The sequence below is a fragment of the Strix uralensis genome, chromosome 17 (assembly GCF_047716275.1).
Source record: "Strix uralensis isolate ZFMK-TIS-50842 chromosome 17, bStrUra1, whole genome shotgun sequence".
Classification (NCBI taxonomy): Eukaryota; Metazoa; Chordata; class Aves; order Strigiformes; family Strigidae; genus Strix; species Strix uralensis.
Window position 1 is genome coordinate 9,892,614 of NC_133988.1, and position 17,199 is coordinate 9,909,812.

At 43.0% G+C, this 17,199-nt stretch overlaps 1 protein-coding gene across 13 annotated transcripts in view; it reads right to left on the minus strand.

Annotated features, from left to right (window-relative positions):
• The window catches only part of FBRSL1 (fibrosin like 1), a 552,380-nt gene that overhangs the window by 293,996 nt on the left and 241,185 nt on the right, over window positions 1-17,199 (minus strand). For all 13 annotated transcript variants that reach the window (XM_074886838.1, XM_074886836.1, XM_074886841.1 and 10 more), the window contains exons 3-4: window positions 13,202-13,303; window positions 1,967-2,002 (exon numbers count right to left, since the gene is read on the minus strand). In XM_074886838.1, the coding sequence (XP_074742939.1) occupies window positions 1,967-2,002; window positions 13,202-13,303 (138 nt within the window). The remainder of the gene's footprint in view (window positions 1-1,966; window positions 2,003-13,201; window positions 13,304-17,199) is intronic.

Here is a 17,199-nt window from a genome sequence, read left to right on the forward strand (position 1 = left end):
AATAAAAGAACCTAATCCCCACACATGCACAGAGAAGGAGCTAGAAATTTTCTCAAAATAATTTCTCTGAGAGACAAAAGTAAATTTCTTAACAGCCAGCAATGGAGGAAAACAGTCCTGTGATTTATTGGCCTTGAGACTCTAAAAAGAATTCTTTGGCCTTTTCCCATTAAGATTTCGCAACCTATGTTATAGCCAGTGGGAAATTGTTTAATTCCCAAACCATGCCCTCAGTCATAAAATCTGTGAAGATGATTCATTATTATTTATGTGGTGCCACAGGCATGCATGGCATTTTACAGACAAATAGAAGATACAGCATCTGCCTTTAGAAGCTTAGGTGAATCCAACTGTTCATGTGTATGGGAAGCAGCACTCAACTGGTCCTAGAGCAAACATTCCTCATCACTCAATGAATTAAATAATGATACTCACCTGGAATGCTGGAAAGATTTAGACAGGAGGATACTTGGGAGACATGGGTCATTACTGTCTAAAAATTTGTGACATTATTTCATTAAAACCATAAGACTTTTCAAGTCATGTATTGTTTTGTAATGGCTTTATGATTAAAATGTACTTAGTCTTGTATTATGAATTTCTGATAATATGTATGATTGCATGCGACAGTGTCGCTATGAAATCAGACCATAAATTCTGCACTGCCTAGCAACTTCTCTGTGCGCACAGCACAGGGTAGGAGCTCACAGGTTCCATCATACAACTCTAAACATACAACATAAATTATTGAAAGAAAATAATTCATGTGATTATTGCTAAAAAAAATGCATACCAGATCTCCACATCAACTTCCTGAAGTATATAAAATCCACCCTTTTTCTGGTCTATGAAAAATGAGCAGTTACAGCTCTTGGTAAGAAACAGAGTTTGGGACCATTCACCTAGAAGGCAAACTTTATCATGGCAGAGGTCATGAAAAAAAGCAATTACTGTCAATAAGTGTAGGCAGGAATTGTTAGCTGGACTGAGAGATTCTTGTTCAGTTTTGCATATGAGATTACCATACTCCTTCATCTACAACCTTTGCACTAGCAACGAGGATAATACTTGACTTACTGACTGAACAACCAGGGTATCATAACAGATATCTATACACCATACATTTGTTAGGAGAGTCAGATACAATGCAGTTTCACGAATTTTCATGTTGACGTTGCTAAGCCACTCACCACCTCTCCTATGTCCTTATTAATATATACAATAAGGTCTATGTGCCTGCCTTTTTGGACAGCTGAGCAACAAAGATACCCAAAATAAATGAATAATTGTATCACCTCTACATGAAGAAATGTCATTATTGCACATACAAGTAAGGTACATGTGAACAGAAATGGTCAATTAAACATCACTGTTACATTGCATACACATGCAGACACGTCCTGGCCCTGTAACACCAGCCCTAGAACACTGGTACCTATGGCACTCCTGCGAAGAAAACACCAGCAACACCCTCCTCTGAAAACAAGGGAGCTTGTTTTTTAAATCAGAGCTTGTCAATAAGAGAATATTGACTTTTTTTGTTCACACTGGTGAGGGTCACAGTTCTTCTTAAAACGGAGTAATTTTGTCTTTGATTCTTGCATTTAATGCACAAATGAAAACCTGTATAGAGGAGGGAGAAGAGGAGGGAAGTATCTGCCACTGGTGTTGAAAACTCTCCCCACTCATGTCTTAATTTTCAGGAGGTGACTATCTAGCTGAAATCCATTATACAACAACAACAAAACCCTCCCTATAAGTATAAAATTAAATTGAAGAAGCCCCCAGACTCTTAATGCGCTCTCACATGTCAGGGCTGTCCCCTGCCAGGTGCACGATAGTGCTGTACTCTAACCCTATTTTTATGTTCTGCATTTCTTTCATGTCAGTGGATATGCAATAGGTAGTGTAAACCTCTGCAATCAACATCAACAGAAGTGAAAGAATTAGCTGTAAAATGACTTACGGAGTAGCCTCTTCCTGAAAGCGATTGAGCAGAACTCTGTGGGAGGAAACAATATGCCACAGTAAGTAATGCAAGCGATTCTGCGTAATGTAAGATAAGAATCATTTTGCGATTCCCTCCCCCAGCCCAGTATTCCTTAGGGGAAAACTTCACAACCAGAGTGCCTCAAATGATCTTCTGACATTCTGTGTGCTGCCACAGGAGTAACAGCAAAAGAGCATTTCCAGGTGAGGGCTCCGGGGCTATTTCAGCCAAGGGTTTCATAAGCTAGAGCAGGGCTTTGACAGCACCTCCCAACTAAGGTACAAGCTCTCAGCATGGGATATGTCTCCACAGCAGCAGAGCACACATTTCGAACCATCCCTCTCAGGGTGTAATGGCAGCTTCCAAGGAACAGCACGTGTGCGTAAGGATGGTCTCCTGAATCAGGGCTGCACATTTTGCCTCATCAACTCCAACTTTCGATCATGTAACCATATATCCCACTTTCCATTCCCCTCTCTGAATTCATGAGCCTCCAAGCCTTCCCTGCTGCAGTATTACCGTATGACAACTCTATCTGAAACAACAATAGCAGCAAAGCACTAATTTATCATCTCTCAGAGCTTTAATAAGCATTCTGTCCCTTTTGAATAAGTTAAATTACATTGTTTACTCCTGCTCTTCATTTCAGCTCCTCCTGTTCCTTTCTCTACCACATCCTTACCTCTTTCACACACTGCCAAATCATTTGGTTCTTTTCCTTTTCATTACACCATCTCCAGTCACTTGGATCTCTTTCCCTTCTCTACGACCTAAGACTGTCAAGCTGCTGTTTTTCACTGGCAGTGGCTTTCTCGAAGCAGCTAAATGAATTCCACCTCTATCTACAGCTGCTGCTATATGCCTTCTTTTCGGAAATTAAAAAGAAGCCGGGAACAGTGGTGGCACATGACACCACATGACCCAGCAAGTACTCCGCAGGCCAATTTCCAAGTGTGATTTATAATCATGATGACCTCGCTACGTGATTTTATTAAACAAGATTCAGGGAGTGTTAGCAGTCCCGTTTCCAAGACTGATGTTCTAGTGGGTACCAAAGCTTGAACAAAAACACCGAATTGTTGCAGGTTGATCTTGAGGATGGTTTGTCTTTTTGCAGCAGCGCCAGAAGTTATCGTGTTACTAAATCACCACAATAGCACAATACCCCCAAAGAGATTGATGCAAACTGATTGCAGGCTACTGCAAATACTTGTAATTTTCCACCAGTAAGATAACAGTTCCTTTGTACTCCAGTTTGCAAACCTTTTGATCAGAAGATACCTAGATACATGCAGAAACCTTTCCAGACCTCTGCACTGAATGGAAGACTTGTCTGTCTCGCTGGTCTGTCCATGCATGCTCTGGGTCACCGTCTTACAACTGCCCTAGACACCAGAAAAGCAATTTGCCAGCCAAGTGCCTGTGGAAGAAAGTTTCCAAAGCGAAGAAGAGAGAACAGCAAAGCCCTACAATTAAGCAAGTGTGCTGCTGGAGGGAGGAGGGCTCCCCATTAACCACCTCACCAGCTGGCACAGGAACCAGGGTGCCAGATGGAAGAAAAGCTGTGGCACAGCTCTTCACAGGTCTTACACACAGGTCTGCAGCCAGTGTGCGGCTGGGTGCCAGCCCCCATCCCTGGCATGTAACGCCTGCACCTCTGTCCTGCTGTAGCTCAGGAGACCTCTGTTCTGCAGGAGAAGGACAGCTCTCACAGGGGAGTCCAAGATAGCAATAACGCTAACAGTGTTTAACTTTCCGCCTTTTGCATACTGCACATTGATTTGGCCTCTGCTTTCAAACACTACAAAATAACTAGAGAGTTATTTATAAATCTCTTTAATGTAAACTGCCCAGAAATAAAGATGTTGACTGCTGAAATGAAGGGCAGTAGCATTTATCTTTGTTTTTGAGAAACTAAGACAAACCTATCTGTCCCTCTAATACTTTTACAAAAACATCCAAACGAGTCATGGGATTCAGCCTTGTATAGAAAAAAGGTTAGTAACAGTATCCTGCTATCTACATAAGTATGTTGAACAGCTGAACATAATTACCTGTTCTGACACTTTGCATAGCTTGATCAGGCAGTTCACCCAGAGTACACATAGAAATGAGGAGAGGGCAAATTACCTGCTTCGAGAGGCAGGAGAAGGAAAGGAGAAAGGGTGGCAGTTCTCACTCTCTCCACCCCCACAATCAACTCAGATTTAACAAAGATTGACAAGGTCTAACAAATTGGAAATAACAACCAAAAACAGAAACAAGAGGTTTCATTAGAAGCTTCTCTCTAGGGAAACAGCCTCTCTGAGCATTTTCACTTTAACAGTTATTTTCAATCTTTGAGTCTTGTGCACACCCAAAATATTTTCCCGGGATGGAGCAGACCCTTGGACACCAAACTCAAACATGCTAACAACAGACCTGCTTTTCTTAGATAACTTTCAGGCATCCCAAGCTGTCCAAGAGCCCCAGGAATCTGCAGACCACTGATTTAAAACCACTGAGTAGAGAACAATAAAAACAGTTGCTGAATAAAGTCTTCAAGAGAAATAATTAAAACTAAATGGCAATTTACTTTGGCATTTCTCACATCTAAGAACTTCTTCCTTCCTTACAAGTTTTAACATTAAATTTCCTGGAAATCGGGGGGGGGGGGGGGGGGAAGAGTTGTCGTCGTGTCGTCGTCCCCCCCCACCCCCCCCCCCGGATTTTTATTGCATGTATAAAGTTAGTAACTGGTGAATACTTTGGATTCAACTCGTAAAATCCTTTCCAACAGTTATGCACAGCCATGTCCCACACTCTCCAGAGCAGTTTGCATGCATTTTTCTGCACATCTAACAAACCGCTATTGCTTTCTTGGTTAGCTGGGAACACTGCGGGCTCTTTAGGGGGATCCATACCAACTACCACATGTAGAAACTTTGAAAGCCCCAGCTAATATCAGCTATGAATGCCAGAGCAGAACAGTTTGCGTGCAACTGTGATGGATGTTCCTAAAGCAAAAAAAAAATCTTTGGGAGTTGATATAAACACAGCTCAATCCATATGTCTCTATATCAAGATCAAATAATGAGAAAAGTAATCAATTGTGGCTGCAAATATAAGAAATCTTAGTGGAAGTTTAACTTGGCATCTACCCAAAGTTGAAGAAACCTCCTTTGACTATGAATGAGTGCTTGTCTGGCAAGAGCAGTTACTGGGGCAAATCTTCAGCTGGAATGACTTACAGAGGCTCTTACCTACAGGATAGGAGCACTTACATGGAGGGCTGTCATAAAATTCTTATTCTCAAAATAGTCTATTTGCTATTTTGGTCAATTTTCTCCTTGTCTGAATCCTCAGGCAGCAGGGTACGATGGTCACCGTGGTACACAGCTAAACAGATTCATGTTAGTGCTGCACTGTCCAGCACAGCACCTGCCTGGTAGCATCGGTTCACCCGAGACCAAAACCCAAACCAGCTCTTACTGCTTCAACCCAGGCCCCCAAGCAGGCCCAGTTCTGGCCTTCAAACACCATCTGAAAAAAGCATCGCAGGCAGGAAAGATGCAGCCAAACATGCAATTCAAATAGGATCGTGACCCTACCTGGCCAACTCTCTGCAGCCAGATGCAGAAACAGCTGCTATGTCGTGCCTTTCCAAAAGCCCACACGACCCGAGTGCTGCCCGCTCAGAGCAGGCGGGGGCCAGCGGGCGCGCTCTGCCAGCCCTCCGGACCAGCCACCGCGGCACACGCATCCACGCCGAGCCTGCAGCTGCTGCTCCCATTGCCTGCCGCTGCCATGTGAAGCAATCCTGAGCAGACCCTCAGGGAGGGCAGAGACCCTTTCTGCCTGGCTTGAGCACAGGCTTTTGTGCCTCTCACGCCTCCTTCAGCACTGTCTGGAATACCCTGGGTTTCTAAGGGAGACTGTTACTAGTTAGGGGCAAAATGAGTGTGGTCTGTGCATTTAATGACACATAAGTGGAACTACAGTGCTAGATGGCATTGGTGCATAAAGATAAATGGCTTATAATATTTTGCAGATGATGTGCTCTTTTACAACTAAAGATTTTTGGTTCCTTTCAAGCCCAAGGTTAAAAACAAAACCAGACAGCACAGACAAGACATTTCAGTTATGTCACAGAGTGAATTATTTCTACCTTGGGATAGCTCTCACGTTAATTACACTGGATATAAAAAAATACACCTTTCTGGCAGCAAAGACAAGATCTTACTGTTGAAAGACTCTACTATCCACCCACCGATGTCCTTGAGAGTTTGAGTTAGACTGCAATCTGCAACTGTATTTAAAAGATTTCTTCCTTTATTCCTGATAAATACTGTGATTGCAATTTAGAAAAGAAAATCATGACAAAATCTCACCAATAACCTTCAGCAGGTTTTCCAAGATCGTCTATTAAATTGATAGGAAAAGTTATTGCCCTTGTATAAATAAAAGCATGGCCTTCCACTGCTCTCACAATGCAAAAGAAATCAAGACACCCTCTGTTCAGTTTCTTAAAGTCATTGGGTTATGTACTGAACTAAGCAGACAGTAAGAAGGGCTTTAAAATCCAGTAATAACCAAGGTAATAGGACACCTCAAGCCAATTCGCCACTCTCAATGGGTCGGGCAAGTTTCAGCTTGGATCTTTTGTATCCTTGATATATGAGCTAACTATAAGGGGATTAGATAAAAGCAGGTGATGGCAGCACAACCTCAAAATCAGCTCTTGTTTTTAGATTTCACTTCCCTCCTTTTTGGCTAAAGGACCTAAATTAACATATTCCAGAAATGTCAAGAGTTCATTCCAGCTTTTCTGATAGGTGCCATTTTTGTTGGCTGAAACCAAAAGTATATGAAGTACCTCCAAGTAAGGTGCTGAAATATCCATTATGGGGCAAACAGCTATTCCTGTGTGGGCACAGGACAGTACCTCAGAAGTGCCTCCTAGCACTACCATTAATGCCACCCCCATGCTAGCGTGGAAACTGAGCCATGCCCAGTGTCACCTGAGGAGTCCCCAGCAGAGGAGGGAACTGAGGCAGACTTCCCAGCTCCTATTTAGTGCCTAATCTTGCCTTGCCAAGTCACAGGCCAAAACTTATCACAGAGCCCAATGCCGCAAGCCTGATTTGGTTGTTAGCACTCAGCAGAGTTAATCAATAATACGGAGAGAACTATTTTTTAATTATGCCTTAGAGCATTTGTTCAGGATGAAAACTCTCCTCAGCTTTACCTGCCTTCCGCTATTTCTCAGTTACCCCAAATCTGCAGTCAGACAGGACCGAGGCACAAAGAAGCATGCACTTTTACCCATTCACTTTGTCATTTATAGAACATTCAACAACAGAATATTGGTTCAGCTTTGAATATTGGAGAAATCTAGTGATTTCTTTCCAAGCAAGTCCCTTAAAAAACTCAAATGTCTTGGAATGAGAGGAGTAAGTGGGGAGGAGGGCAAAAAGGGCCAAGGGCAGAAAATATCCCAGACCTTAACACAGAGTCTCTTAACGCAATTAATTTCCATAGTCACACTCCTGTCTGTTAATACAATGAGTTCAATTGACTTGGCAAAGGTCACAGAGTGCATCTGATGTTCACTTAGCTTAGAAACCAGAACCTGACAAGATAACCACAATACATGATGAATGATTTTGGATGTCATGAAGAACTTGAATGTGTTCCTTCTTTAATTCACTTATTTTATGATGTTGGATAAACAAAGGGGGTTACGCTTGGAAATACTGCAAAACCAATTCAGTAAGGTATCAAAATACACAAGTTCTAAACATCTCTAAATGGCTTGATAAGGTACAGGACAGCCAATGGCCATAGACAGCAGAAGGAAAGACTGACCAGGAATGAACGAACTGCATATAGTAAGCCAGGAACAGTATGAAAAGACCTCAAATTTCCAAAGTGCATGGAACATGCACAAATGCTGCTCCCATTCAAACCATCACCCCTTGATCAACTTCACAAAAACTTCTCCAGATTTTCTTTCTTCCTAGTTATGCTTTACTACCTGAAATTTCATGCAAGTCATTACCACTTTGCTCACGACTTCTGCTGCAGCGGTTTTCATGCAAGCATTTGGTATTTTGAAGGACACAAAGATAAAAGTAGATAGCATGCTGAAGGGACATGGATTTTTGCTTTCAGAAGAATGTGACTTGAAAAGTTTCATAACCCTAGTATGTATATTCAAACTAGTTTCCCAAAACTCATGGTTTGAGGAGGAGGTTTTGAAACTATCCTGTTGCTACCTTTATTTTGCTAAGCTCTACAATGCTCTTATTCCACTCTTCAAACTGGGGATCAGATTCTAGTGTGTTATACGCGGGGAACAATGGACAGCATGTGCCACAAAGAGTTTGCAGTCCACATGTTGCCATCCCAGGCTTTTCAAAAAACTCCTTCAACGCACTCAGTAACATCCCTGACTATTGCACTGAGGGTGCTCCTGGCCTGAGACATGCCCAGCTCTGCTGTCCCACCGCCACCCTGCCCAGAGCCAAGACCAGGCATCCCACATGCTCCAAAGTTTGCAAAGCAGATAAACATGGACCTGTGGTGCGACTGTGGGCCAATTCTCACTTCAGAGGCTCATTTGATCATGCTTCTGGCAAGGTACTTCAGCCTGAGGCACACGTAACAGACCTGCTGCTTTGTATCCAGCTGCTGCTTTAATCCCTTTGCCCCAGGAGGGGAAGTGTGGTACAGAAAGTAGGAAGGAAGGGGGAGATACTGCCTGTGATGGCACACAAAGAAAAGCAGATCACAGTGAACTGTTTGAATTAGAAATCACAGAAGTTATTTTGTATTCATCTACCAGAGAGAGAATTTTATATCTAGTCTATACAATATGCTAAACACTTATCAAAGAACATTTAGAGAGAGGAAAATCTCTGCATTTCCTAAAAGACTGCTTTTCGTTTATTATGCTTAAAGAAAAACAAACAAACATATGAGGATAGGATGATGGAAAATTAGAAAAGATAGCCTGGGGGATGGGGAGGAGAAGGAAAAGCTCTGAACAACTTGGTAGCAGCGCTTGCTGGTTTTATGCACAGCTGAAGCCAATCCCTTGAAAAGGAGACTTTTGACTCGTAAGTGGCCAGCACCTCTTGCAACATATTTCCTAATCAGTGAGTATTTATGGTCGATATTTTATATTTCCAATTTCCCCCTAAGGGCTCGTGAGAAAGCAGCACACCTGCCAACCTTTTCAGCTGGGCCAATAATTGCCAATTTGCTCTTTGCCTTAGTATATCACTCAATTTAGCCCTGGCTGTGCCCTGCATACATCCTCATTCATCTCTGTGCCCCCATGACAATTAGAGTGTTAGCTTCAGCTAACTAGGGCAACTATTCTACTAGGGTTGGAAGACAATTATTAGTCTATTTTCCCATCTTGTGGCAACAAAATTGAGAATCCATGACAATTACATTCAGCAATTCTGCACTCTGCCGCCTGCGCCCCCTCCTTGCCCCCACCTTCCGAATATTTCAAATTATCACAGCTCTACTACCACATTCAAATTTTCCATGTTCACAGGGAGTGAGGCTTCTATTTAAATGATAATGAGGGACGATCCATTCAATTTAGTGAGGGAGAAAATCCATTAAAAAGCAGGCAGTTCTTAAGCTGATGGGTCAAGAAAAAGATAAAAACCTTTTTTTCAAGCCATTATACAAGGCTCTGTGTGGATTTTTGGACTGTTCAGGACATCAGAAAAGATTAGGACAATTATGGAACATGGGGAAAAACCAAAACAAAATGCCCAAGCCTTCCACTTTACTTGGGTCAACACAACAAAACAGCAATATGGCTTATCTGGCTCTTAATTCTCTGGCAACTTCCAATTACCTCGCTATGAAAGACAGCAGAGGAAAATCCCATTTTGGAAAAAGGCTGTTGACTCTGTGTTGGTTGTAGAAGACCTGAGAGTACATGTGTAATAGGGATGTCAGCTTTGTAGTAGATTTTAAGGGAATTTTACATCAACACTGGGAACATAAACAAGTGGCAAATTCCCATCCCCTCTCCCCCACATCACACCATCTGCTGTGCAAACCTGGGCTAAAACTTCTCTGTTTTTCTGCTCCTAAATTTCATCATTCCAAAGAAGAGACCAGCCTCAACAAATCAAAACTCTGCAGCCAGAGATGATTTCACTAGATCATAATAAGCACTTTTTTCCCCAATGACCCATAATAAATGGCACTCAGTGTAATGTCTGGAAAGACGTACTATACAAGACAGACAATTGCTGTCTTACTATGAAGTTGTAGCACTCTCTCCCCACAGAAGTTTCATTGTGACAAAGAAGCAGCAAAACGCTCTGGGTTTTGTTGTGGACAGACCGATGGCTCTGTGTGTGTGCGAGACATAATCAATCATTTGCTTCAGTTTTCTTTAGAGTGCAATTATTTCACGACAGACCAGGCCACCTCTTGACTTCATGGTCCATTAGAGACTAATGACATGCATTAATGTAAATAAAGAACAACTTGCTGGCATCCCATTGAACAAGTCACCTCAAGAAACAAATCACACAGAGGAGCTAAGCTGTTCATAATAGCGCCTTCTAAATGGAGACCGACAATGAAGCTGGAGGGAAGACTCCAGTGCTCCTAAGGTGGCAACGCTGAACGCTATAGTCGACACTTTCATACACATATTTCCCACCACACCTGCTGTGTGCTGCCGTACAGCAGCCAAACCTGCCACCTCCTGCCTCATTTACTCCATTGTTCACCCAAGTTAATGGGGAAAGAGATGGGAGGGAAAGGCAGCATGAAAAACAGTCCCGAAGGCCAAATGCACCAAGAAACAGCAGGAGAGCTACTCAGGGGAGAGCAAGAAACAGCCCAGGTGCCTCCTGTCGCAGAGCATCCGTCTGCAAGGACAGGTGGCCATCCCAGCACAGCCCTGTGCTACAGCCTCGATTTGTAACCGCTAACCACAAGGAAAAAACGTCCCCATCTTCCCTTTACGTCCTTACTGCCCTGTGGCTTTTTAATCCTCAGTGCCACACATCAGGGGTTGTGTAAGTTCAGCTGCACACCATCTATTTAAACAGCATGCTGGGAAGTACAGCTTCAGAGCCATACAGGGACCAGGCACGGCTGGACAGAAAATCCTGCAGGCACTGACACTCAGTAGCATGTCGTTGTCTTTTGTCCCCTTCCCTGCTCCCCCTCTTCAAAAAGAAAAAGTCTGCCACCTTATTCCTTTGCACGCAAATGGGGAAAAACATCCAATTGCACCCGTGGGACTACCTAAGACTTTCTGACAGTCACTAAATAGACTAAAGAACATTTACTAGTACGCGAGGAAGCGTTATACGTAATTAAAGCTAAATTGCACTCGTCAAATAATGAACGAAGAGCATTCTGTGATTCATGAACCTTACTTTTCAAACAGTTTAATTACTAATTTGAAAAATTCTCATTTGCACTGGGTCGCCAGGTCACAAGAGCAGCTTCAGCAAAGCTCTGAAGTGCGACCCGGCCTTCAGGCACTGTCCAATGTCCCCACTGACTAAAAAAGAGCAGAGTGCTTATTTCCTACTGAATTTCACTGGCTGCTGAACTAGCTTTGAAGATTTTTCAGGAATTAGGCACTCAGACTCAATTCCTGCAGGCTCAGCCTGCAAATTTGGGGGCAAAGGCAAAGAAGAAGAAAAAACTGGAAGTGCATCAGCTTAACAAGAAGTTTCCAAGACCACTTAAGGCTTTGACCTAAGCTAATCACTAGGTCTGAATATGTTATTCCTCCTCCACGGCCCCACATTATGGTACAGCAATGCTACCAGGTGCCCCTGCTCACATACCTGTCAAGAGTGGCCAAGGGGAGGAGGAGAGAATTACATAAATATATGTATATATAAAATTACGATCATTATTGACTAATAACACAGTCAAAGATGCCCCACAGCAAGGGAGTTTGTCCAAAGGGCCCCCCCCCTTGCTGACTTTCCCCACTGCGGCGCGTGGGTTCGCAATCCTGGAAGCAGATCACAGGACACGTTATTTTTCTCTTCCTCCCACCGCGTCGGCTGTTTACAGCGCCCCATTCACACTCCAAACATGTAGAGAGAATTTTCCCCCGTCACATTTCCCTGTCAGAGCTGTCAAGCTGAATCCCGCTTTAATCTGCCAAAAGCACTTTTCTGCTGACATTTTTAATAAATACTTTCAGCTTTTAAACACATTTGTGGGAGCCATTTTTTCCCCTTTTTCTCCCTTCTCCTCCTGTAGAATGGGCTCTGAAAGCCTTAATAGCAAATACATTACACTTATCAAAGGCTTTCCCCCCCTCTTCATTTTGCATCCTGAAGCGGAGGTAGTGTTTTCAATTTTAAAGCTAAATTAACTGTCCAATTGAATTTAGCTGGTGTGAGCCGTTTTCTGTGACAGGTTTTAGTTATGAAGCATATTTTACATTAATAGAACTCAACATGAAAACCACTCGCTCTGGGATTTCTGTGGCTTGCCATTGAAATGGCAAATTTAATATTTCAGACATGCTTGTGCCAGCGTTTGATTATTGTTCTTCATTTAAATCTCTCCTAACGGGAAAGGTCCTAATTAGTAAAAAATCATGTTTTAATGAAGGCGAAATGCTAATTGCTAACACAAAAAGCCTTCATATAAAATTATCCCAGCACTGCCATTGATTTCTTGGTGACTCAAAAGCCCATTTGTGTGTTTACACACTAAGGCACCGTTTGCTTTTGTTTTATCATAACATTTCACTCAACGTACCATCGAATTTCCTGAGAGAAAGACAGCTTTCCCCCAAAAACCTTTCATAACTTGGAGGCAGGAAGCATAAAATTAGATGAACTGACTTTGCACCCAAACTACGTGATTATGTGCAGTAGCTAAACCCAAAGATACTGTAAAAAGCTTTTTAACACAACTTCTTTGAGAAAACAAAACAAAACATCAAGCCATTCTTCCCCGAGGAATAACAATTCCATTTTGTTTTCCCATCTCTGATCTTTCGCTTATCATATTATTTGCACCATGATTATAGTGTTTGCAAGGCAGCTCAACCACTTATGCCATAACACTCAATCATGACATAAAAAAAAGTTATTACACAGTGACCTCTGGATGCCAACATTTGTTCAGCAAGATTTATGAAAAGCCATGTCAGCAGCGGGAATTGCTGCAATGAAGCGAGGCTTTCTCCTGAATGGTACTTACATCACTGAGACGGTCCCTTGAGCTGCTCCGCTGAGAGCTTGTGGCCTCCCTGATGCTGTCTTCCTCGCTATTTCTGCCACTTCTGCTTGTAGGGACCTTCATCTAGAGGGAGAAGAAGGAGGGGGGAAAAAGGAGATTTTCAAGCACTGCTCTGCCACCTGTTCCCGAGGTTGCCGACAGCGATTTAGTCAATGTTTCACTCCTATGCCCACGGCACTGTGGAGAGAATGCTTCTGAATGCATGGGGCTTCTCTGAAGTTGTGCTTGACCACGTGTGTCCATACTCCCTTTTGCTAACATGTGAGGGAAGGGGTGCTTTTAGCAATCCTGGAAGCAGGCAAGCTGTGCCAGAGTCCTAGGGCCCAACGCGAGAGGGAAGTGGACAGATAAACCTCCTTCACTCTTTGCTACTAGCAAACCTCAACTGTGATGCTGGTGTTCAAGCACTGCCACTTGCTGCCGGGCCACCGCTGACCCAATGACCTGGTCTCCAGTTCCTAGTCCAGAGATGTGCCTCGGGGCTACCCCCAGTAACTGCACTGAGAGGTCAGTACCAGCATTACGGCCAAGTGCCTAAATACCGTGAGGGATACTGGCCTGAAACAACTTGCTTGAGATAACACACAAAATCTGAAGTAGAGCATGATTAACTCTTACAGCCAACACTGGTTCTCCAACCACTAAATCATCCTTCTTTCTTCACTTGAAGTTGTGCTTGTGTTTGTACATAAGTGAGAGGCACCAATGTTAGAAACCACAGCAACTTTCCGCTTACATCTGCAAAGTGTGTTACAGGGGGAGAAGGATAGGACAGATATGTCATTCACAGCTTCATTCCTGGGCTCATTTACTAACAAATTATTCTGCTAATTCCCTTGTGAAATATTGGGTAGAAAGAAGTGTTTAATTTATTAATAGGTTCTATTCATATCAGTTTGGTTCCATTTAAATTATACTATTTAAAATGTCGGCTTGTACAAATTGGTACTTTTAATGGCAATAAAATCCCCTTGTTTCTTTCTGTCCTGTCTCACTGCAGTCTCAATAGGTAGCAGGGTTTGCTCATGGTGCTCTAACCCCAGCACGTTCAAGCGGCCTTTCCACTGCAGCACAATCAACACAGGCACTACCTGAGTCCCAGGAGCACACTGATCACTACACTCCCATGGATGCTTCATATCGCTGCCAGCTAAGTGCCCCACAGTCTATTAATATTTTAACACAACACTCGGGATACTATATGGAGAACGAGCTCCAGTACTCATCCAGTCTGGAGTGCACAGCCCTGTATAGGCTTACATAGAAGAAGACAGGGAAAATATCATGCTTATGTTCAAACAACGGTACATTTCTGATTGAAGTCCTTACTCTGCATGCCTTTCTGCCACCTTACACCTCATCAAGACACCTTCTTCCTCAGGATAAGACTCTTAGGCTCAACCACATCGAAGTGTTAGAAATACAAATTTGCTCACAGACATCTCATCACACCACCACCGCTCTCTGCATCAGTGTCCTGTCTCATTCATTGTAAACCACCTTTCCAATATGTTGCTCACCTGCAAACTTTTATCAGGACCAATTTTTCATCTTTATTCCTATGTCAAAATGTTCAAACAACACAGCAACAAGAGGTAATCCCTGCTGGGATCTGCTAGAAGCATTTCCAACCAGCAGTGAGCCTGCATTCGCAACTACCAGCATCAGGCATAAAGGCAAGAAATAATCCACTTGCAATCCATCATGTTGAATCCACACTGTCTGTTTCCTTAATAAAAAGGCCAATAGCATCAAGCACAGAAATCTAACTATAGTACATGAATACTGTGGCCATTATCCATCAAATTTTTAGTCCCACATATAATTAAGTAAATTTGATAAGTTTTTTTTCCAAATACATAAAATGATTGTCATTCACTTATTTTACTCTTTTTTTAGGTCTTTATTAACCAATTGTGATTTCAGCTATCCCATTATCTCGCCTAGGATCGATGCCAAGCCAATAGGACAAATGGTAATACGCCATTAATTACAGCCTTTCGAAAACACTGGCACTCCAGCTTTCTTCTGTCATCTGCATCTTCCTACCCTTACCCAAAACCCAACTCTACTGGTTCCCAGTCATCAGCCAGCTCTTCCAAAACTCTTGGATGTAAAGTATCCAACCTGCCAATTTTAAAGCTTCCAGACCCAGCAGGTGCTTTGTTTCTCCCTGAAATAGGAACCACTTAACTACTGCAGGACAAAATTACAAGTTCCCTAAATACAATACAGAAATACCCATTGAATTTTGCAGCTTTCTGATTTCTGATCCATAACCCTAGCACTCCCACCTAGTAACACATCAAAGCCTGTCAAAATTATTACACTTTTGACCTAAACAACTCCTAGACAGCTGCAAATTAAAGGAAAAATAAATTACACCATTCCAAATCCTTTCACCTTCCCAAGCGCAAATGTTCGCCAATATTATTCAAAAGGACTAAACTGCCAGCTGTTTAAAGTTAGCACAGGCTCACCCAACCAGACTCCAACCTTTTGTTGTTTTTCTTGAGTTACAGTCCGCTCCCAACACCACCTGTTTCTTTTCTCCAAATTTCATTAAAGGAAAACTACACCTACACCCACGGTAACAAATTGAGACAATTTGACCTGACAAGGTCTTGCACCGGCAAGCAAATTAGAAGCATCACTGCTGCCATTAACCTTTCCAAGTAAATATCAATTATTAAACTTGCTGCACTACCTCTGTCCCCAGTTTGCTGCTGTGAATTAAGAGGGTCATCAGCCTTTTTGACAGATCTTGTTCATTTACACCTGCTGCCTGCCAGCAGGGGAGCCCGCACACCCGCGGCCGGAGTGCTGAGCCAAGCTGCCTTAATTCATCAGTAATTACCCTAATGAGCCACATGCAGGACCCAACTAGGAGGACAAGTTGTTCTGCTAAATGGATGCATTGGTTTCACGGGCACTCTCTGCAGACCTGGGTATTAGCAAACTGGTCAAAAGCTTCTTTCTCAAAGTTGCTTCTGGTTTGGCTGCTTGATTTCTAGTGATTTTCTCTAGGTGTTTTTGCTTGAGTTGCAGAAATTCCTCCTGACCATGTTCCCCGATTGAGCTTTACCATAAAAAATAGTTTCCTCTCCCTTTGAAAAGATTATTATTTTTTTTAGAGTCCACAAAGGGTCTGTGGGCCAGAGGCGAGGTAGGCTCCCAGCCCCAGCCTGGGGATGTCATGGTTGTCCCGGCATGGAATAGACCCAAACAAGCAACTCCTCAAATTCATACACAAAACACACCATTATCCTCTTGTACAACACACTGCCAGAGACTTACACAGACATTAGAGCAACACCAATCACCATTATTAAATACCTCAGGTAGAGGAGCCAAATAACCCATCTAAACGTAGGCTTAAGAAGAGGAGGACTGTCAGAGAAGCTGCTTTTCCACGTGGATAAAGCTGCCCTACTACTGTTACAGGAAAACATTAAAATCGCTAGCAAGCAGCATTTAGGAAGGAACCCTCTCTCCAGTTTTTTGACTTTGCCTGTCTGGAAGTACCCACACAGCCCGCTGCTATTTTCTGCTTTGACAGCAGAGAAGGCCCCGCTCCAGGCCCTGCCAGACGGCATTTTCCAGTCAGCGTAACAGAGCTGAAACAGAAGCTCAGGAAACAGCAGGTAGAAGCATATGTGGGCCAAATTTGAGTATGTTTGATTGCGTTGCCTTTAGGTCTGCTCAAAATATTTTAGGAGTCATCGGAGAGGCAAAAAGTCTCAAAATAACCCCAATGCCCAAAGGTTAGCAAGAGAGAGTCTTGAAAGGTGCTGCTCAGCCTCATCTCCTGAGGTCTGGGGAGGGGGGCGGGGGAGGGAATCTTTTCTTAAATGTAGGTTGACTACTGTGTCACTTCAGGACAGCTGAGCTGGAACAAAGAAAAAGGCACAAGGGAACAACTGAAGTTATTTGGTAATTTATCTCTTCCAAAGGCCAAA